Raw genomic sequence first — 23,011 nt, forward strand, 5'->3', positions numbered from 1 at the left:
ATTATTATAGTGGAAACTCGATATTCAAGGTAGAGTAGAAGTATACAAGCTATTCCATTTCATATGTCAACACAGTAGACCAAACAAGTTCGTGTTTTCTTGCCTTCTTTGCTGGTGGTTATGGTTAATGGTTAACAATAAAGTAAAGTAGACTTCGATATATTCTGAAGGTATAACCGGCAATCTATGAAGTTTTATGTGTGGTAAAGTGCCAGTTTAAAATCTAGTATCAGTTGAGGCAGAATTAGCACTTTTAATAAACTACATGTACTTAGATCATCTTAAATGAAATACCGTTTGGATATTTATTTGTTTTAATATGAGTTAAAGTATATAAAGGTATGTTTGCTAACCACTTTATTTCTCGGTATTAGGTCAGAATAGTAGGGTTGTTGACCAGTTTAGTATTCTTATATGTAGTTGTTAACTTATTTTAAACAAGTTTGGTCAAAATGAAGAGTGAAGAAAACAACATTTCGGAAAATAGCTTCAAGAAAAAACGTGCTCCAAAATATCACAGCACTGTTAGAAAGTCAAATGACCCCGCTCATAGCATGAAAGAGGTATTTAACAAAACAAGTTTTCTATATGTTTTTATTTCACAGCTAAAACGAAAGTATAGAATATACATTACAACAACTTGTTTATATCAATTTATTTAACACGTGGCTATAATCTTATAAACTGTGTAACGAAAATTAGGTTCAACGCCAGGTTAGTTGAATAAACGTTTCCGCCATTAGCAAATAACCCCACGATGTAAAATGTCATGTGTTCTGCTGAGTGTTGTAAATTGTCTAAGTAGAAATTGGGTTGGGTGTCATCAGAAATCTGTGTTCACTTAAGCGCGACGCAATGTCAAATGACGTAACAGTCATACTTTTTCAAAGTTGTTATGTGAAAATCAATATTGCTAAACAAATATATATTCCATTCTAGTTTGTTTTATAAAAAGTTACGTAATTGAAACTTTAAAACTTTTTTACTAATCTAAAACAAGCTTTTATAGCTAACTATGTTGGCATGTAGAATTTTAACAATGCAACACAAGAATGCTACACATGTTTGGTTGCAAACTTTAACACAAAAACGACTATGTCACCGGTTCTATCAAATTACTGATTCGCACCAGTAGATATCAATATAAACACAACAAACGGCTAAGCACCACTTTATCATTAAATTCCTGTGGTTGAATTTTTGTTTTACCAAACGATACTCAGCTAACGTAATGCTGATATTTTCCCAGTAGTAATACAGTTATTTACTTTTAACTGTTATTATGGCTATGTGTGGTCATACTTCGCGAGTACTAAGATTATGTGCGTATTTCAGCAAATTATAGTCTTAAAAAAGTGTTATTTGAGCATTAAATTATACACGTCCTGCTTTTCATTAAATTTAGTTATAAACTATTACAAACGTTAACCCTTATTCTTGTATAGTTGTGTAAAGAAATGAGTTTCAGAAATCTGAAATTTATGAGCCGTATTTTATAGTTCCTTTTTCATTTACTATTTTTATAGATAATACTTTTATAGTGCAAAAAATAATTAAATTTCGTAATGTTTAACAAAGTTTGGTTTTAATTGAAAGTGGACTGTTTAACTACTGTAAATTTGTCTTTTTGTTTTTGTATTGTGCGGCAATATTTAAAGAATTGCAGGGCATTGTCTTCCTTTCTTACATTATTCATTGCCAAGTTGTCTTTCGTTTAGAACCCTCCCATACGCATTTCAATCTACAAAACTCATATTTAATTTATCGATTTAAATAAAGTCTTTCGAGACTTTGCTCCTCCTCTTATTTCTCGTTTTTGTTAAAAAAAGAAAAAGGCAATCAGGCAAATTTCGAGACTGGATCAATAATGCAATCAGGAACAATACAAAAGCATGTGGTCACTTGTGCATATCTAGTGAATTTTAATGGCCAGGGAATCAATTTAGAGTTAAGACACAGAGCTGTAATTAAAAGTGGACTATAATAATTGTTTGTGTATTTAAACTAAGGTATAGCAAATAGTTTATATATGATTAATATGGTAAAGCATCCCGAATCGTTGTCTTCCACAACTTCAAGTGTAAGTTATTTAAATTTAACGTGTATTGGTAACTTTTAAAAGGGGAAAAAATTCATAAAAAGAAGAACTAAAATTCATAAACTTACTATAAAAAGTGTTGTATTACTAATATTTTTGATAGCCGTTTTAGGTTTTAAATTATCCAAAAAGAATTACTATTTTTGTTTTTGTAGTATTGCTTAAAAAATCAATTTTTTTTTTAAACTGCAATGCATGTTTAAAAAACAGCTGCAAAGGCCATTAAGATACCTAGCCTAATCTTTTTCGTTTATACCGATATAAGCTGCAGGTAATGAATAATTTAGTTTTTAATAGGAATTGCTAAAAAAAGCGAGACGAATTTGCACAGACGAAATTCATCTTTGCAACTTGCTTAGTCTCGAAAATTTTTTTTTATTATTTTATACAACTAAAATACCCTTTTTTTCTTTTTTTTTAATTTTTTTTCATATATTTAAAAAACATTTAAAATATACATATAAGATTTAAAATAACATATAAATTGCTGTTTTAATCTATTTTAATTAACAACAAAATTAAAGCAGAACTTTTTGCTTTATAATAATTTTTCTTTAATAAATAACTTTTTTAACACTTGTTTTTGTTGTTTTGTGTATTTGTTATTTTATTACGTCACCACGCTTGCCATATTGTCCTTTAATTTTTAATTTTTAAACTGGGCCACGCGTTGTCCAGAACGAAGATTCCTCTTACGCCTAATTACATTCATTCAATTAAAGACATATGCTGCATCAATACTATAAGATTTGCCGTTAAATACGCGATAAATAATTCGGGTCAGGGCAGTGTCCAGCTGCAAATTTAAAATCACAAAAAATTCAAAAATAGGAGAAAAATAGTTTTCTCAAAAAGGCGCGAAATGTATTTCCGTTAGAGTTGTTTTATTGTTATGAGATTTGTAATAATCTTATTTGTTTTTCAAACTCATATACTGTAACCGTTAAGGTTTTATTATACCGGCTTTCATAGAAATGTCAGGCCTATTTACTCTCTGAACCACATCCTTTAATAACGTAATAGCTAGTATTTACGCCTCATGGAATATATAATATTTGTTTATTACGAATAAAATCCTATTTCAAAGTTCAATAACCAAAAATTTGGACTTTATTTAGTTGGGCATTTTTGTTAACATTCAAAATACATTTGAAATTTTTTTTAAATTAATTTTTTGTTTTTCAGGGAAGTGGTGGCAGTCTTTTAAGAGCAGCAAGATCAGGAAATGTCGAAAAACTCGTCAACTTATTGGACCAGGAAAATGTCGATATATCGACTGCAAATAGCGTAAGTTCTTTTTAAAATAGAATAGTTGCGTCACAGAAAGGAACTGACATTAAAATAAAGTGCACACTTGTTGAATTTAAATAAAGTTTTGACAAATTTTCGATATTTAATAATAAGGTTTATGGAAAATAAATCACAATGCGCTAATACCTTACACTTGAATGTTAACAGAGCGGTCTTACAGCACTACACTTGGCTGCCAAGGAGGGTCATTGTGACGTCATATTGGAACTTCTCAAGCGTGGCGCGCCAATCAATCAGACGACAAAGGTAACCATGAATTTAAAAATTACATTTTTTTATTTACTTAATATTTTGTTTCTTGTAACATGTGTGCTACTCTTTATATGACTTAAATCCTTTGTCAATGTTATCTTCTTCTTGTCGTTGTTCGTATTTGTTTATGGATTGTTTTTTAAATTCTAGAGGGGAAACACAGCCTTACATATCTCCTCATTAGCTGGAAAAATGCCTGTAGTTGAACTTTTGATTGAGCGGGAAGCCGATCCCAACTCACAGGCACAAGTAAACATTATTTTTCAAAATCAATACTTTGTTGTTTTTTGTTATCACTAAATAGGGGGATATTTTGTACGCTTTAAAATGTATTGGGAAACAACATGCCAGATAACAAATAACAAATCTTTATTTAATCAATAGAATGCATTTACTCCTCTGTATATGGCCTCCCAAGAAGGTCACGTGGATATTGTTGATTATTTACTAAAGAATGGAGCCAATCAGAGCATTTCAACTGAGGTATTCAAAACACACAATTTACAACATTTTTTATTTCTTCTATTTTTCACCAAAAACTTGTTCTTGTATTGTTTTTATTGATATTAACCCCTTTTTATGCAAACTGACTTGCTACAGTTGCAGATTTTTTTTTATTTTTTAGCTTTTTTTCTAGGACGGTTTTACACCTTTAGCAGTCGCCTTACAAGAAGGAAAAGATAAGGTGGTGGCGCTGTTGCTGGATAATGACGTCAAAGGACGAGTTAAATTGCCTGCTTTGCATATTGCAGCAAGAAAAGATGACGTGAAGGCAGCAGCCCTTTTACTTCAAAACGACAACACAGCTGATACCACATCAAAGGTAAAAAAAATTTTTCCTTTTACTTATAATAGTTTAATGGTGGTTTCTAAACAATTTTAATATTCATAATCGATTTTTAAATATTCTTTTCCATTTTGATGACATATTACCTAAAAATATTTTTATACATTTTTTTTATTCAAAGACATGCATGGCTTTTGTTGGTGTAATTTAAGTTTAAGAAGCTTTGTATAATGCAGTGAATAATAGATTGGAAAATGTTATATATACATTCAATCAATTATTTATTACGTGTTAAAGATATGGTGTATATTTCACAGTAAATACAAAACTCATTTCTGAAATTGATATTTTAACTTTGGTTTGGATATGCTACACTTTTATCAATTCATAACATTTTGTTTTTTTCATGTACTTTTTTGCTCGCCTTTGCAATTTCAAGATGATGGTAAACCGGACAACAGAAGTAAGTATTCATTTTTTTATCATGTTTTTTTTGTTATATTTGATATACTGTACAAGCAGTTTTGTATTTTTGCTCATGCTTATATTATTTTAAGTCAAATTTTAGCTGCATTTTGCATTTTAATAATACTTATATTTTTTGCTAATACTTTTTTTAAATTATTATGTTATTTATAGTCAATTTTTTATTGGTTTTATTTATCGCTTTTTAAAAAGTTTTATTTATTCGCTGCCAGTATTTTGTAATTTTGCTGCCACCTTTTTTTGAAGTGTTTTGTTTTTATGCCACGCCCTTAACGGCCATTACTGATTACGTAAGCTCATGAATAATTTGTTGTTTACTTCTACAGAGTGGTTTTACGGCACTGCATATAGCTGCACATTACGGCAATGTTAACGTTGCGACACTCTTACTTAACAGAGGAGCACAAGTCGATTTTAAAGCCAAGGTAAGTAGAATATTGTAATAAAAATTGACTTTAGTTGAAGTTTATTAAGTCTATATGTGAACATCAATTTTGTCATTTTTCTGATTTTTCACCTTTTTTATTAATGCCTTTTAATATATTAAAAAAAAAATTTCTAATTATAGATTAATCAAGACTCCTGGCATTTGCGTCCTAAAATTTTAATTTTTTTATGGCCATCTGTAAAAAACATTGTGTAATTGACGAAATTTTGTTTTTTTAATTTAATAAATTGATTTTTTCATTTCTAGAACGGAATTACTCCGATGCACGTCGCGTCCAAACGGGGTCATACTCGTTTTTGTTCGCTTCTACTCGAGCGGAACGGTAAGGCAGACGCGTGCACACGTGACGGACTCGTTCCGCTTCACTGCGCAGCTCGTTCTGGTCACTTGCCGATCGTCAAGTTGTTTATTGAGTCTTCGAACACACCGAAGTTTGCGCGAACAAAGGTATGTGGCTTTAAGTAAACGAGATTAACAAAAGATTCGGTTCAAATGTTGTCGGTTGAAATGGGTGTATTTGACAGATATTTGTGTATTCTGCTTAGTATTTGCGTTTCTACGATTTGCTCTAATGACAAAAATTTGCTTTTAAACACCCATAGTAAGTGATAGAGATGTTTTCCACTTTTGCTTCCCTTTTTTGCTGTTAACAATTTTTTTTGACTCAGAACGGATTGTCTGCTCTCCACATGGCGGCGCAAGGGGGGCATGATGACGTCATTGAGTATTTATTGGAAAAAGATTATTCAGTCGATGACGCAACCGGGGTAAGTGTGACGTCATTTAAATTTAAAAAAAAATATTTATTAGTTTTAATTTTTTTAAATTTGTATATATTTTAAAATATGTTTCGTTTTTATTTATGTTCAAGGATTATTTAAGTGTGTTACACATTGCTGCACATTGTGGTCACGTGGATGTGACAAAATTGATTCTAGATCATAATGCTAACATCGACTGCAAAGCATTGGTAAGAATAAACAACACAATTTTAAACATTTCCAAAACTATTCCAAATTATAAAAAAAAATTTTTTTTTCGTAAATCGTTTTACAATTTTTAGGTATTACAACTATACAAATGAACTAGATTGGCGCTTTAACATTAAGCAAATTTATTTACATTTGTTTAATATTTGTTCTTTAAACTTTTAGAATGGGTTTACACCTTTCCATGTTGCATGTAAAAAGAATCGAATTAAAGTTGTCGAACTGTTGCTTCAACATAACGCTGACATAGAGGCTGTAACTGAGGTATAAAACATAAATATTACGACAATAGGTTGCCTAATAGTTTAGTATGTAATCCCAAAATCAAATAAAAAATTTGTATAAGTTCAGGAAGTGCAAAAATACAAAATAAGTAACCAAGAACAAAAATGCAAATAAGTAACCTAAGTTATGTTTCTAAGCGTTTAATGCGCGGAAAATACACATAATTTTAGCAGTCTATGTGTGATAAACAAACAGTGTTATCTTAAAATAACAAAAATTAACTTTATGTTTTTACCACCGCGTTTACACAGTGGTTATATTAATTATAAACCTAATGTAATAGATATTAAACTGTTTTTTGTTGAGTTAACATTCGAAAACAATAACTATAACTATAATTTTAAACATAACTCGTTGGGCATTTAATTATTTGGTAATAACACAAACTGTTTTTCTTAACCACATCTTAAAATATTAATTCTCCATATTTAAGGTCGATATTAAAAAAAACAATAATTTACATATTAATTAATCATTTTGTTATTTAAATTTTTAGTCGGGTCTCACTGCTTTGCATATCACGTGCTTTATGGGACATCAAGAAATAGTCAAATTACTTGTAGAAAAGAAGGCAAACCTTGACACAGTGAATGTGGTAAGTAGCAGAATGTTTTATGTGGTCAACCCAATTTTAAATACATTTATTCAGTAAGTCTTAAAATATGTTTATAAGCAAAACATATGCTTATATTCACAAACACAAATATATACAAAGCTATACATTGTAACTCATAAACGATAGCACAACAAGTCTTTTATAGTAATTGGTTTATATGTAGCCTTAGAAACTAAATAAAGAATATCAACAAATCTTATAAAGTTAAGGTTTAAATTAAAAAGACTTTCATGAGAAAATTTAATAACTGTTTTTTGTTTATACAGAGAGGCGAGACCGCACTTCACATGGCCACCCGGTCCGGACAGAATGACATCGTGGAATACCTGCTGAGTCACGGGGCAAACCCGCGCGCCAGAAAACAGGTGGATGACGTATAAACGTCACGTGATTGTGCTTGTAGTTAGTTTTTTGTTGTCACGTGACCAAAAAATAAAGAGGAACGTTCATGCGAGCTGGCTTGCTATCCAAAAAAAAAAAAATTTTATTGTTGTTGTGCTTGTCTGTCGTTGTTGTTGTTGTTTTTTTGTTGTTGTCGTTTGGTGTCAAGATAACTAACAGTAATTTTCAACTTTTACCTAATCGCATGTCGCTGCTTAAGACTCCGTTTTCGACAAATCTTTTTGTTTTTTTAAACAGAAAGATTTTGAATCATTTTTCTGGTGAACTTGTTAAGCACGTTCGATAATTTTTTTGTTTCAAAGTCAAAGTCAGGTTTGACATTGAACAAGTTTTGAAAATTTGTAATTTGCCGCGTAATCCGTCCTTGTTAAATGTACCAGTGTTGCCAGATGTGTTTCGTGATTTTTTAATTTTTGTGTGCCCAGAGGAGCTTCTCGCGTTGTAATGTAGGTAGCTTTAAAAACTAAATTCTTATTTTTGATAAAAATTTTTTTCTTAAATTCTTATTTTTGATAAAATGTTTTAGAGTTTCGACACAAAGCCTTTTAAAAAATATGCGCATAAAATACTCATCTTTGCTAAAAAATGGTTTTCAATATTTTTAAAACACGTTTAAAAAATTGTTTAACTTGATAGTGTTTAGAAGCCAGCAACGCGCGAACGTTCCTCTTCGTTTTACTGTTGCCATTTTTAATGTATATATATTAATATAATTATGACAGAATTTGTATTTTTATAAATATTAGAATTTTTTTACGCTTTCTGCATGTTGACATATTTTTAAAATAAAAAAGATAATTAAAAAAAATTCCTTTTTTGTCTAAATATAATTTTCTGTTTAATTAATGCGAACAAATTAGGAATGGGAAGGTATTTACATCGAGGTAAGTTAACGATATTCCGCCCAAAACGAAGCTCCATTTAAATTTTATTTTAAAATTTTCCTGCACAACTTTCTTATATTCAAACGTAGCTACTAGTTTTTTTTAGTGGTTGGTTGAAATAAACTGTACACAGTCCCTGCATTTGTTGTATTCAATATAATAAAAATGTGTTGTTACTTTTTATTTAATTTAGGAATCCCAAACCTGTCTTCATTTGGCGGCAAGGCTCGATAAATTGGAAGTACTAAAACTACTGCTAGCTGTAAGTAGCCTAAATTTGTTCAAATTTTCCTTAAAGAATGCATTAAAAAAAATAATTTTTCGTGTAAAATAGTACAACTGATTGTTTGTTTTTATTATACATCGACAATTATTTTTTAAAGAATGGCGCTAAGGTCGATGACGTCATGAAAGACGGTTACACTCCGCTGCACGTAGCTTCTAAAGAAGGTCACGTGGCTATTTGTGAGGCGCTTTTGGACAATAAAGCATCAGTTGAAATGGTTACCAAGGTAATAACGATATTCAAATTTTTAAAATAAAAAACAGTTATTATTAGAGTATATTGGAATATTTTAAATGCTTATTGCCTACGTTGGTAAAAAGATTTGCTTTTATTTAAATTTACAGAAAGGATTCACGCCGTTGCATTTGTCATCGAAATACGGAAGATTGGAAGTTGCTAATTTACTTTTGAAATGGGAATCATCGCCAGACGCCGTCGGGAAGGTTAAAAATTATACTTAAATAGTTATGCTAATTATCAAACAATCTGTTAATGTTTATAATTATTAACTTACAATTCAAATAAACACTTCATTTTGTATATTTTCAGAACGGCCTTACGCCACTGCATGTCGCTGCACATTACGACAACCAACAGGTGGCACTATTGCTTCTTAAGTCAGGTGCTTCTCCACATGCATCAGGAAAAGTAAGTAAAATAAATAAAGTATTATTATTTGTTAGGCTTAACTTTAAACCATAATTGTTAATGTAATGTTATCACTTAGGATGTACATGTAATAACTAAATGCTTGTTCGATCTTAACTTGAGCCAACTATCTCAATCTTCACCGTTGTTGTCCTAATTAACTAATATTAAACTTTATTTCAGAACGGCTACACTCCTCTTCATATATCAGCTAAGAAAAATCAAATGGAGATCGCCATAACTTTATTGGAATACGGCGCAGACCCGAACAGTCAAACTAGTATGGAGGTAACAGCTTTGCATCTAGCTGCCCAGGAAGGCCACACTGACATGTGTAGTTTGTTGTTGTCAAAAGATGCAAACGTAAACGCAGCAGCTAAGGTAAAATAACTTTGCTAAATATAAAAGGTTATGAGATACTTTTATTTTACAAGTAAATTTGACAAAAATGGATGAATTATAAAAACAACAAATAATTTTTTTATCTTAATAACAAATTTTTGCTTGTGAATTGTTAAGTAATACTGTCACTGTTACGTAATAAGAAATATTTGTTATTCGTATAATTAATTGCTAAGCAAAATTTAAAAGAAAAAAAATGATCAATTTTTTAGCATGGATTGACTCCAATGCACCTTGCTGCCCAGGAAGATCGAATTTCTGTTGCAAAAATTTTGTACGATGGTGGATCACTAATTGACCCTCTTACTAAATCAGGTACATTTAAAAATAAATAGGTTCAGTTATTTCATTTTATAATCTGACTATGTACTTAACAACTAAGTTTGTATTTTATGATTGGGTTTATTATGTAAAATGGCAGTGCGAATTAAACTTTCATTTAACTTTCTTTTTTTAGGATGTACGCCGTTGCACGTTGCAGCATATCATGGAAATATCAAAGTAGCTAACTACTTGTTGTCTCTAGGAGCAAAAGTTGACGCAAAAACAAAGGTATGCCCAATCAGTAAAAATGATTAAAAAATTAAGTAAAGGATAAAATATTTGTTAAATAGTAGCAATTAGATGTTTTAGAATCGTATTTGGTTTATAATACAATTCGTACTGATTTGATTTTTTGGTTTTAGTAATGTATATTTTGTTCTTAGAATGGGTTTACACCTTTGCATCAAGCAGCACAGCGAGGACATGGCCACGTGGTCGAACTTCTTCTGAGACACGGAGCTTCACCCAATGAGCTGACCAATGTAAAACGACTTTCATTATCAATTTTATAAGAAATTCAATATTATACCTTTAACTTTAATCTAGTCTGAGTGTTTTTTGAGCGGCTTACTCGGTGTTAATTGTAATTTTACTTTTTTCAGAGTGGAAATACTGCGCTCGGATTGGCCAAGAGGCTCGGTTACGTCACAATAGTGGACACGCTGAAAACTGTCACGACGGAAACCACAGAAACGGTAAGTCACGTGACTGTATTTTAAATATTAAATACTAAATACATAAACTATTGTAGTTACAGATAATAAACGCAATAATTATAGCGTATTATCTGTCAGTTTGAAAAAAATCAATGACATTTTTATTAGTCATTTCTATTTCCTGTTATAAATTCATAATTTAAATTATTGCGTTTTACTTAAAATAAAATAAAAATCAAAAAAGTGGACAACTAATTAAAAATGACGAAGAATAAGTTTTATTCTAAAATGCAAGGCTGCACAAACTTCTGTTTTAAATGTTTTTATGGCGACTACGACATCCTTGATGAAGAAGACATTTGTTTATTGCAGGTTACCGAGGAAAAGAAAAGGTTGGGTCCGGAAACTATCAACGAGGGATTTATGTCCGACGCATCTGATGACGAAGGTAGGGTAACAATGACGTCATAAATATCGTGACGTCACGAATTTTGTAATAAAATTAAAATATTTAGAGCATTGCGATGTAGTTTAAGAAAATTTAATGTCTATACTAGAAATGGGTTAATTCGTTCAGTTTATAATTGGCAGATTGATATTAAAAATAAGTTTTGTTGTCATATTTAAAACAGCAGGCATCAAAAACAGATACCTCAACCACCTTAAACAAAGTTTCTTAAAATAGTTGACCACCTTTGATTTTTATGGTCTTCAAACTTTAATAGACTTCTCGATTGAGCAGTAACGTTTGATATTATCTCGTTAACCTACAAGATTGCCTACGCCGTAACTTATACGCTTTAACTGTCCGATCTCCCAAGGCCCATTTACGACCTAATATTTATTTTCGTTTTCGCATATTTTTGTGCTCGCTTATAATGTCATCGATTTTTTTTTGGTCAACAGAGATTGGGATCTAATTCAAACGAAATTACCCATGCGTGTGTTAGTAACCGTAACAAAATTCCCCTTAACCAGTTAGTTCGATAAGAATGTGCAAAACGTTTTGACTTTGCCAGGCTGCGGTTATTTGTTAGCATGTAACGCATTGGGAGTATGCAAGAGTAATAGGCAAACTAGAACTCGTTATTATTGCCAAGGCGAGCACACAGTACTTAGAAATTGGACTTGAGATAGTAGCTTGTTGAGATTTAAATCAACAATACAGTTAACTGATGCGTAGCGTAGTAATAATAGGAGGCCTACTTTTACTTGAAAGAAAAGTTACTAAACGTGATCTTTACCAAGGATTTAACAATGCGGTTTCAGGTAATTTAAGTTAATAGTGCAGCTTATATTTCGTTATATTTTACAACCTAGGCGACGAAAGTGCGATCGGTGGTGTCGGATTTTTAACAACGAATGAAATGAAAGAATTGGGAGATGATAGTATTGTACCAACCGAGGCAGCTCTCTATGCTGTTAGCAGGTAAAATATTTCAATTGATTTTAAGTTAATGTTTTACGATGCCGTATAACTGCCAGCCTTAAATATATATTTTATTAAAAAAAATTAATAATTTATTACTATTTTTATGGAATATGTTACTTATAAAAAGCTTATTTGCAGTTTTTATACTTATATTTCTGTTGGTAACAAACAAGTTAATTAAGTTAACTAATTTAACATTTGTTTTTTGACAGGGATTCAAGATATTCGACATTAGAAGCAAATCTGACGCGTTCAACATCACGGTCGTCTACACAGAGTGATAATGACAACATTAAATCAGCAAGATCTCTAAGACATAGCGGGTAATTTGATAGGCCTGGTTGTTTGAATTTTTCATTTAAATTATTTGATAAACATTTAATAAAAAGTAGTTGTTTGACAACAGAATTTTTACAAAATTTGTAAAAAAAAGAGATTTGAAATTGGTTTAGTTTTTTGTTATAACGTTTTGTAATTGTTTTTGTGTCTTATAAGATAATTAACATTAGTTGCATTTTCTCTATAAAGGTTGTCATTTTAATACAACCCAATTTCTTAAATATTTTGTGTTGTTATTTATTTAAATTTTAACATACCATATTTACAACTTTCTAAAATTTTCAATTTTTAGATTTCTTGTTTCCTTTATGGTGGATGCACGTGGAGGAATAATGCAGGCATCTCGACATCCGGACATGAGGATCGTCATCCCGCCTAAGGCATGCGCAGCTCCGACCCGAGTCACGTGCCGATTTGCTCGTCGTCGTCACGCGGGGGCACCATCGTCTTCACCTTTGTTGTTCGATGCAGAGGGAAGGGCGGCAAATGTTTTAGAGTTGGGTCCGAAGGAAGGAACTTTCTTAAAGTAAGTTTAATTTTTAAATAAATATGTCTTCAAAATAAGCTTATATCTATTTAGTTTGTTATTAAATAAGTGCAATATTACATAACAATATAATCTTAAAACTAGAGGTCTTGTTATGTATAATGCATTTTTTATACTTTGGATTTTTATTTACAATACAATTAAATACTATAGCAATCAGGGCATTCACCCAGCTTCACCCCCACTCACTGAGGGTGAGGGCTTAGCATCAAGGGTTTTACAGTTAGCTCCCAAAGCTACTAACTTTTTGGGGTAATTTTCGTGGACGTAAATGTTGTCGTTTTTCGTGTTTTTGTTTAAAGATTAATTACTTAAATTATCAATGTTGTAGTTTGAATATGTTGTTTTAATGTAAATTTTGTTAATTTGGTTTAAGGTAAAGTTTTATTCTTCGTTGTAGGTAATAATAGATATAGCGTTATTATACTATTTTTATCTTAAAATTTTAAATTTAAAACAGACATTTTTTGACTTTTTGTCGTTTATTAAATTCTGTTTATACTTTATTCTTAACGTGTTTATAATATTTTACATTGTATCTACAACGTGTTTAGGCCCGTAGCAATTGAGGTACCCCACTACGCTAAGGTTAGAGGAAATGACCGCCAGCTGGTTGTGTTGCGTAGCAACGATGGTGAAATTTGGAAGGACCACAAAGTAACTTGTACTGATGAACAGTTTAGGAAGTTCTACAAGGGAGAAGGTAAATGTAATTAGATACACTTCTATGTAGAAGTATTTTTAAATTATATTTTATTTTTGCATTTAAATATTTTTTGCATGTAACTTGTTTGTGAAATGTATGAGTTTCAAATTGCTGCGATTCAATTTATAATTTTGTATACATATAAATGCAACACTGAACGATAAACAGTTTAATTTCTTCAGTTGTTGATTCAAAAGCCAAGAGCTTTAAACTCAGCATATTACCTTTAAGTAAACCTTAGCGTTTTAAAACTAATTTTCTATATTTACAGAACTAGCGAGTTCCGATGATTTAGCTAAAAGAAGAGTGATTCGAGTTATTACGTCAGATTTTCCGAGATATTTTGCTGTGGTCTCCCGACCTTTGGAAGATTCAGCATCGATAGGAGAAGAAGGAGGTGTACTAGTCTCTTCCGTGTTAGAGGATGCCAAAGTTCACTTTCCTTCTGGTGCTCTTACTAAAAAAATCAATGTAGCAATGCAGGTAACTTTATGGTTAATGTGGAAGTTAAATTTGTGCAACGTTCCAATACGTTTTGTTTTAATATCAGTTTGGTCATTTAAGTATTTAAGTGCATATTTAGTTAAGCCTATAATTTAAATATAGTATGTTTTAAGTTTGAAATTAACTTTTTTATTACATAGATCATACCAGTGACGTCAGAGACTTGTAAAAGAAGTGTTGGTATTAAGGCAAAGGCGAGCTCTGTTTTGACGATCGAGCCTCGCCGTCGAAAATTTCATAAACCGATCAAGCTGACGATTCCTTTACCAGGTAAAATAAAACAAATTTATATTGTTTTGTATAATTTTATAACATATTTTTGCGCCTATTTTGTACGATATAAAGTTGACTTATGTTTATTGTCTTTTGTCGACAGAGGGTGCTAGTATGAAAGACTACCTAAGTACTACTGAAGATTCTACTTTGCGCCTTCTTTGTAGCATATCAGGTTAGATTTTATAATATTTACAGGATTTATCAATTTATTTAAACAAGGCAGTTATACAAATGACGTTTTAATGTTTTGTTAAGGGGGTGCCGACCCTGTTCAGTGGGAAGATATTACGGGATCGAGTCCTTTGAATTTCTTGGACAATTGCGTTTCTTTTACCTCCACCGTATCTGCCAGGTAATATAAAACAATTACAATCTTACTTTTTTTCAATGATTTTATTTTTTGTATTTTTTTGATAAGTTGTCATTAAAATTTTAAAATTTGAAAGAAAATAAGGAATTGAAAAAATAAGTCTATTGGCCCCTTATTTTTAGCAAAAATAATTTATTTGAATTTTTTTAAAGATTTTGGCTTATGGATTGCCGCCAGCCTTCCGAGTCTTCAACATTGGCTTACCAAATTTATGAGGAAGCGACACGTGTTCCTTTCATGGCAAAACTTTTGGTCTTTGCCAAATCGTACGACCCCCTAGAAGCGAAGATTAGAATTTTCTGTCTTACAGATGACAAGTAAGAACAATTTAAAAACTGTTTTAATTATATGAAGATTGGCAATTGGCTTAAACAACATTATACCAAAAGATTGACATTTTTAACAAAATAATCTTGGTTACTAGTTTTAAAATATATATTTGTAAAAGTTGCAAGAAATTTAAAATCGTTTAAATTTTTTTAGTTACGAAAAAAGTTTAGAAGCGCAGGAAAACTACGTTGAAATTGCTAGAAGTCGCGATTTCGAAATTCCAGAAGGTTCTACTGTTTGTGTGGAGTTTTCTGGAAACTTGTCAGCACCGGTTAAAAGCGGACAACGCGAATTTCGATTTAGATCCTTTAAAGAAAATCGACTGCAACTCCTTGCAAAGGTAATTAACTTTGTCAATTATAACCATCACTGGTTGTGATGCGCAGAATTTATTTTATTGCAACCATATTACGGTTAGCGATTTAATGGTAGTGTTGTATAGGATCTTGTAGTTTAAAAAATGTAAAGTTAGGATTGCACTATTCACGTGGTTCAATTAATTAGTAACCAACAAAACAGGTTTTTAATGTTTTTTAGTTTAACTATAGTATATTGCAAGCTTACATACTGCTTTTATGTAACGTAATTTCTGCTTTTTAGGTTAGAGACTCCACGCAGGAACCTTGTGGTCGCCTTAGTTTCTTTAGAGTAACGAAAGGCAATCCACGCACTCATGGACCTAGAATCAATCTTTGTAACTTGAACATTAAATTACCTACTTATGATCGGGTAAGAATTGTTGTACCTAAAAATTTAAAAAAGTGAAATTGTGTTTAATTTGTAGTGTATTTTTTTAAAACTAACTAAATTAATTTCAAACAACAATTTATTTAAAAAGTGCATGAATTTTGTGTGTAGTGATTTTAAGTAATTTGCGTTTGTGTTAATTAAGGATTTGGATTCGGAAGATGAACATACTCCTAAGGTATAACGATGCTAATTTGTATTATAATTTTTTCTTTTTTAATTAACAAATTGCATGAAATAAAAAACTAGTACAAGAATAAATTAGTTCTGTGATAGGGGGATGATATTATGTTTTTATTATTAAGATAAACGGTGTAGATGAAACGAAAAAGGAGGGAAAGGGCTTATATCACCTTGTGGACCCAAATTCAGGTAGATTTTTTAATTGATATAATTTACACTTGTAAAACAGTGTTTAATTTTACAACGGTTTATTTATGTGAAATCAAATACAGAAATTTAAGTGTGTTTTACTAATATACCAATAGAATTGTATAAACATTAGTCGTGGTTGTCAATAGAACTTACTTTATGACTATTATATGATATTCACTTTAATTAGCACCTGGACACAAATAACTTAATTCAAAACTTAATTATTTTTCCTCTTGCACGCGACTTTTATGGATGAATATTTAAATTGGACTTCTTTTTTGGATTGGTATGTTTTTGTGTTTGTGTTGCTTGTGTAGTTGAGTTTAGTAACGTAGGGGAAAGCTCTCCCGAAGAAATAGCTAAAGACATGGTCGATGTGCTTCAAAAACTAACCGAAGTAAAAGCGATTTTAGAACCATCCCAAAAAGTTAGAAAACTAAAAATCGTTCGGGGTGTAGAAATATCCGATACAGATAACGTTAAAAATGATCTGAAAGTTCACGAAAACGTAAATGTATACGAAACAGCGCAAGTTGTGACTGAGGTCAAAACAAGTCTTGTATACATGAAGAATATTCTAGAAGATGCTTCAACTGATGATCAAATTACATCACCTTTCAGCAAACTTGATGAGCCGGAGTCATCTAATTTTCAAACAAACCTAGTTGAGCCTACAGATTCTAATAAATACATACAACTTGATGAATCTAGTCAAATTTTTGAACGAAACGTCGAGCCTGCAATTTCGAGTATGTCACAAGCAGTAATACAAGAGCTTAAAGAATTGCACGGAAATCAGGCCGCGCATCAGCAAGATGTTATGCAAATTACAAGAGATTTTGACGCATTGTCTGAGCAAATTGAACACGCTAACGTTGGCGATACTCTTTCTATTGAATTTGAGGAAACAGTAGAAGCATTAACACCCATTTCTCAAGAAAGTATTGCAGTATTTTCCCCTGTTCGTTATAGTAATGGCATTCCTGCTGCGTTGGAAAGTAGCAGAAGAGCAAATAACGAAGAATTATCTATTTATCTTACACAAGACCTTGACCAGACTCAAATTCACGTTCGCAGTTTATCTACCTGCCAACCTTCACTAACCGTTCAACACACACCAGTCGTTGAACATGTCAATCAACCTGCTATTAACCACATAGATCAAGTTATTCAGGATATTGATGGCGACCAGGAACTAGCAGATTTATTATCTAACGACTTAGATCAACATGCCCTTCTGATTCAATCGAATCAAAATTTAACCAATCATGTTGATTACACTATGAAACGTCACCACTCGGTATCTGAAGAAATAAACCTTATTCCACCACCACAAATTATGAGAAGTTGGAGTGAATCTGGCTTTAAATCTGTAAGATTTGAGCAAAATGTAGTGGTTATAAATCCAGACTCAAGTCATGCTCTTCATCCTATGGATAGACCTTTTACATTAAGAACATCTTTAGAAGAACATGGAAGCGATAGCAGTGAAGATGATTCAGAAACAGCATCAATGTCTTATTCTCCACAAAGTACAGATACAGAAGACTCTTCCACGCTCGAGAATGAAGAGGAGCCAAAGACCTTACAAGAGCGAATTCGAGCATATCAACATGCCACACACAAACTTCAAAAGGAGGTAAATAAATTTCGAAAAATAACAACACCTGATAAGATCGATAAGGTTGGCGAATTTCCAGAAACCACTTATGCAAAAAAACATGTGTCATTACATGGCCAAGCTAAAATTGTACAACCGAACGAGTTAAATATTGATGGAACCTCAGAAAACGATGATGATGATGATGATTCCCCGGTAATATTAGAAGAAAGTCACACAGTTTCCGAACTTCTTTCAACATGGAAAAAAGCAGAGACACCAATTTCTGGAGATCTGCCAACATTTTCCAACATCTACTCCCCTAAAAAGCAAAAAGGAATTACTTTTTTAAAAGATGATGTTTTATGTAAAAATTCAGTTGAATCTACTGTTTTTTTAGACAAAAACGACTATAAAGTAAATACAAACGAATTATCAGAAGAAATTGTTTTGAATAAAACACTGGGGGTGTCACTTATTGCAACTACATGCTCAGAGAAAACTATTGATCTTTTGACAAATGTTGAGTTAAAATCATGTCAGGATTTTAAAAGTCCTAAAACAAATAGTAAACCAGATGATGACATTTTTACTGAAAAGGACTTGGTGACCAACAAACCATTACAATCTACCAATGACATTGTTATTGAAAATAAATTTAAAACCGACAAACGTCAAGAAATAACTCGTGAAATGGTAAAAAGCAAAAATTCTGAAACCAAAGAACAACCTGAATCAATTCATAAAATAAAAAACAACAAACAACTAGAATTAACTCATGAAATTGTTGATGAGGATGATTTTGATACCCACAAACAATTTGAATCCACTCATGAAATTGTTGTTAAAGATAATTTTGAAAGCAACAATCAATCAGAATCAACCTATCAATCTAATAATAAAGATAATTTTAAAACCCACAAACAACTACAATCTATCCAGAAAATTGTTGTTGAAGATGTTTTCGAAACCAAAAAAACACTAGAACCAACTCATAATAATTTAATTGAAGATGTTTTCGAAACCAACAAACAACTAGAACCAACTCATGAAATTGTTGTTGAGGATGATTTCAAAACCAACAAACAACTAGAATCAACACATGAAATTGTTAATGAAGATGATTTTAAAACCCACAAAGAAATGGAACCAACTAATAAAGTTGTTGTTGAAGATGATTTTGAAACCAACAAACAACTAGAACCAACTCATGAAATTGTTGTTAAAGATGATTTTGAAACCAACAACGAATTAAAATCAATTCTTAAAATTGTTATAAGAGATGATTCTGAAACCAACAAACAATTGGAATCAACCCATGAATTTGTTGTTGAAGATGATTTTGAAACCAACAAACAATTGGAATCAACATATAACCTTGTTGTTGGAGATGATTTGGAAACCAACAAACAACTAAAATCAACTCCTAAAATCGTTGTTGTTATTGAAGATGATTTTGAAACCAACAAACCACTAGAATCAACTTCTGAAATTGTTGATGGAGATGATTTTAAAACCAACAAACAACTAGAATCAACTTATAAAAATGTTGATGAAGATGATTTTAAAACCAACAAAGAACTAGAATCAACTCATGAAATTGCTGATAAAGATGATTTTGAAACCTACAAACAACTAGAATCAACTCATAAAATTGTTGATGGAGATGATTTTGAAACCAACAAACAACTAGAATCAACTCATGAAATTGTTGATGGAGATGATTTTAAAACCAACAAACTATTGGAATCAACCCTTAATCTTGTTGTTGAAGATGATTTGGAAACCAACAAACATTTTAAACCAACTCAAAAAACTGTTGGTGGAGATGATTTTGAAACCAACAAACAATTGGAATCAACTCATGACTTTGTTGTTGAGGTTGATTTTGAAACCAACAAACATTTGGAACCAACTCATAAAATTGTTTTTAAAGATAATTTTGAAAACAACAAACAACTAGAATCAACTAATGCCATTTTGATTAAAGATGCTTTTGAAACCAACAAACATCTAGAATCAACTCATAAAATTGTTGATGAAGATGATATTAAAACCAACAAACAACTAGAATCAACTAACAAAATTGTTGATGGAGATGATTTTGAAATCGACAAACAACTAGATCCAACTTATAAAGTTGTTGATGAAGATGATTTTGAAACCCACAAAAAATTGGAACCAACTTATGAAATTGTTGACGGAGATGATTTTGAAACCAACAAACAATTGGAATCAACCAATGACTTTGTTGTTAAAGATGATTTTGAAACCAACAAACAACTAGAATCAACTCATAAAATTGTTGTTGAAGATGATATTAAAACCAACAAACAACTAGAATCAACTAACAAAATTGTTGATGGAGATGATTTTGAAATCGACGAACAACTAGATCCAACTCATGAAATTGCTGATAAAGATGATTTTAAAACCAACAAACAACTAAAATCAACTCATGAATTTGTTAATGAAGATGATTTTGAAACAAACAAACAATTGGAATCAACTCATGAAATTGTTGTTAAAGATAATTTTAAAACCAACAAACAACTAAAATCAACTCATGAATTTGTTAATGAAGATGATTTTGAAACAAACAAACAATTGGAATCAACTCATGATTTTGTTGTTGAAGATGATTTGGAAACCAACAAACATTTTAAACCAACTCAAAAAACTGTTGGTGGAGATGATTTTGAAACCAACAAACAATTGGAATCAACTCATGACTTTGTTGTTGAGGTTGATTTTGAAACCAACAAACATTTGGAACCAACTCATAAAATTGTTTTTAAAGATAATTTTGAAAACAACAAACAACTAGAATCAACTAATGACATTTTGATTAAAGATGCTTTTGAAACCAACAAACATCTAGAATCAACTCATAAAATTGTTGATGAAGATGATATTAAAACCAACAAACAACTAGAATCAACTAACAAAATTGTTGATGGAGATGATTTTGAAATCGACAAACAACTAGATCCAACTTATAAAGTTGTTGATGAAGATGATTTTGAAACCCACAAAAAATTGGAACCAACTTATGAAATTGTTGACGGAGATGATTTTGAAACCAACAAACAATTGGAATCAACCAATGACTTTGTTGTTAAAGATGATTTTGAAACCAACAAACAACTAGAATCAACTCATAAATTTGTTGACGAAGATCATTTTGAAACCAACAAACAATTGGAATCAACTCATGACTTTGTTGTTAAAGATGACTTTGAAACCGACAAACAACTAGAATCAACACATGAAATTGTTGATGGAGATGATTTGGAAACCAACAAACAATTGGAATCAACTCATGACTTTGTTGTTGAAGATGATTTTGAAACTCACAAACAATTTGAATCAACTCATGACTTTGTTGTTAAAAATGACTTTGAAACCAACAAACAACTAGAATCAACTCATCAAATTGTTGACGAAGATCATTTTGAAACCAACAAACAATCAGAATCAACTAATGAAATTTTTATTAAAGATGATTTTGAAACCAACAAACAACTAAAATCAACTCATGAAATTGTTGATGGAGATGATTTGGAAACCAACAAACAATTTGAATCAACTCATGACTTTGTTGTTGAAGATGATTTTGAAACTCACAAACAATTTGAATCAACTCATGACTTTGTTGTTAAAGATGATTTTGAAACCAACAAACAACCAGAATCAACACATGAAATTGTTGATGAAGATGATTTGGAAACCAACAAACAATTGGAATCAACTCATGATTTTGTTGTTGAAGATGATTTTGAAACCAACAAACAACTAGAATCAACTCATAAAATTGTTGACGAAGATCATTTTGAAACCAACAAACAATCAGAATCAACTAATGAAATTTTTATTAAAGATGATTTTGAAACCAACAAACAATTAAAATCAACTCATGACATTGTTGATGGAGATGATTTGGAAACCAACAAACAATTTGAATCAACTCATGACTTTGTTGTTAAAGATAATTTTGAAACCGACAAAAATCTAGAATTAACTCATGACTTTGTTGTTAAAGATAATTGTAAAACCGACAAACAACTTGAATCAACTAATGAAATTGTTGATGGAGATGATTCTGAAACTAACAAACAATTGGAATCAACTCCTGACTTTGTTGTTGAAGATGATTTTAAAACTAACAAACAATTGGAATCATCTTATGACTTTGTTGTTAAAGATGATTTCGAAACCAACAAACAACTTAAACCTACTCATGAAATTGTTGATGACGATGATTTTGAAACAAACAAAAAACAAGAATTAACTCATGTCTTTGTTGTTCAAGATGATTTTAAAACCAACAAACAACTAGAATCAACTCATGACTTTATTGTTAAAGATGATTTTGAAACTGACAAACAACTAGCATCAACTAATGAAAAAGATGATTGTAAAACCAACAAACAACTAGATTCCACTCATGAATTTGTTGATGGAGATGATTTTGAAACCAACAAACAACTAAAATCAACTTATGACTTTGTTGTTGAAGATGATTTTGAAACCAACAAACAACTAGAATCAACTCATGACTTTGTTGTTGAAGATGATTTTGAAACCCACAAACAATTTGAATCAACTCATGACTTTGTTGTTAAAGATGATTTTGAAACCGACAAACAACTAGAATCAACACATAAAATTGTTGATAGAGATGATTTGGAAACCAACAAACAATTGGAATCAACTCATGATTTTGTTGTTGAAGATGATTTTGAAACTCACAAACAATTTGAATCAACTCATGACTTTGTTGTTAAAGATGATTTTGAAACCAACAAACAACTAGAATCAACTCATCAAATTGTTGACGAAGATCATTTTGAAACCAACAAACAATCAGAATCAACTAATGAAATTTTTATTAAAGATGATTTTGAAACC

The 23,011-nt window shown here is 31.0% G+C and overlaps 1 protein-coding gene across 1 annotated transcript in view; it reads left to right on the forward strand.

Moving 5' to 3' along the window:
- The first annotated feature begins 384 nt into the window (after window positions 1-384).
- LOC145751261 (uncharacterized) overlaps window positions 385-23,011 on the forward strand; it is a 41,655-nt gene continuing 19,028 nt past the window's right edge. Inside the window, exons 1-37 of the mRNA XM_082567367.1 lie at window positions 385-563; window positions 3,284-3,385; window positions 3,557-3,655; window positions 3,812-3,910; window positions 4,046-4,144; window positions 4,299-4,484; window positions 4,888-4,911; window positions 5,261-5,359; window positions 5,629-5,829; window positions 6,051-6,149; window positions 6,254-6,352; window positions 6,537-6,635; window positions 7,153-7,251; window positions 7,539-7,637; window positions 8,752-8,820; window positions 8,942-9,070; window positions 9,189-9,287; window positions 9,394-9,492; window positions 9,676-9,873; window positions 10,107-10,209; window positions 10,352-10,446; window positions 10,602-10,700; window positions 10,821-10,913; window positions 11,247-11,322; window positions 12,195-12,303; window positions 12,519-12,629; window positions 12,938-13,171; window positions 13,747-13,895; window positions 14,170-14,381; window positions 14,543-14,672; window positions 14,779-14,850; window positions 14,934-15,030; window positions 15,201-15,365; window positions 15,532-15,718; window positions 15,979-16,107; window positions 16,271-16,303; window positions 16,431-16,497. Coding sequence (XP_082423493.1) covers window positions 453-563; window positions 3,284-3,385; window positions 3,557-3,655; window positions 3,812-3,910; window positions 4,046-4,144; window positions 4,299-4,484; window positions 4,888-4,911; window positions 5,261-5,359; window positions 5,629-5,829; window positions 6,051-6,149; window positions 6,254-6,352; window positions 6,537-6,635; window positions 7,153-7,251; window positions 7,539-7,637; window positions 8,752-8,820; window positions 8,942-9,070; window positions 9,189-9,287; window positions 9,394-9,492; window positions 9,676-9,873; window positions 10,107-10,209; window positions 10,352-10,446; window positions 10,602-10,700; window positions 10,821-10,913; window positions 11,247-11,322; window positions 12,195-12,303; window positions 12,519-12,629; window positions 12,938-13,171; window positions 13,747-13,895; window positions 14,170-14,381; window positions 14,543-14,672; window positions 14,779-14,850; window positions 14,934-15,030; window positions 15,201-15,365; window positions 15,532-15,718; window positions 15,979-16,107; window positions 16,271-16,303; window positions 16,431-16,497 — 4,270 coding nt within the window. The 5' untranslated portion in view covers window positions 385-452. The remainder of the gene's footprint in view (window positions 564-3,283; window positions 3,386-3,556; window positions 3,656-3,811; window positions 3,911-4,045; window positions 4,145-4,298; window positions 4,485-4,887; window positions 4,912-5,260; window positions 5,360-5,628; window positions 5,830-6,050; window positions 6,150-6,253; window positions 6,353-6,536; window positions 6,636-7,152; window positions 7,252-7,538; window positions 7,638-8,751; window positions 8,821-8,941; window positions 9,071-9,188; window positions 9,288-9,393; window positions 9,493-9,675; window positions 9,874-10,106; window positions 10,210-10,351; window positions 10,447-10,601; window positions 10,701-10,820; window positions 10,914-11,246; window positions 11,323-12,194; window positions 12,304-12,518; window positions 12,630-12,937; window positions 13,172-13,746; window positions 13,896-14,169; window positions 14,382-14,542; window positions 14,673-14,778; window positions 14,851-14,933; window positions 15,031-15,200; window positions 15,366-15,531; window positions 15,719-15,978; window positions 16,108-16,270; window positions 16,304-16,430; window positions 16,498-23,011) is intronic.

Source organism: Corella eumyota, chromosome 4 (assembly GCF_963082875.1).
Source record: "Corella eumyota chromosome 4, kaCorEumy4.1, whole genome shotgun sequence".
Taxonomy (NCBI): Eukaryota; Metazoa; Chordata; class Ascidiacea; order Phlebobranchia; family Corellidae; genus Corella; species Corella eumyota.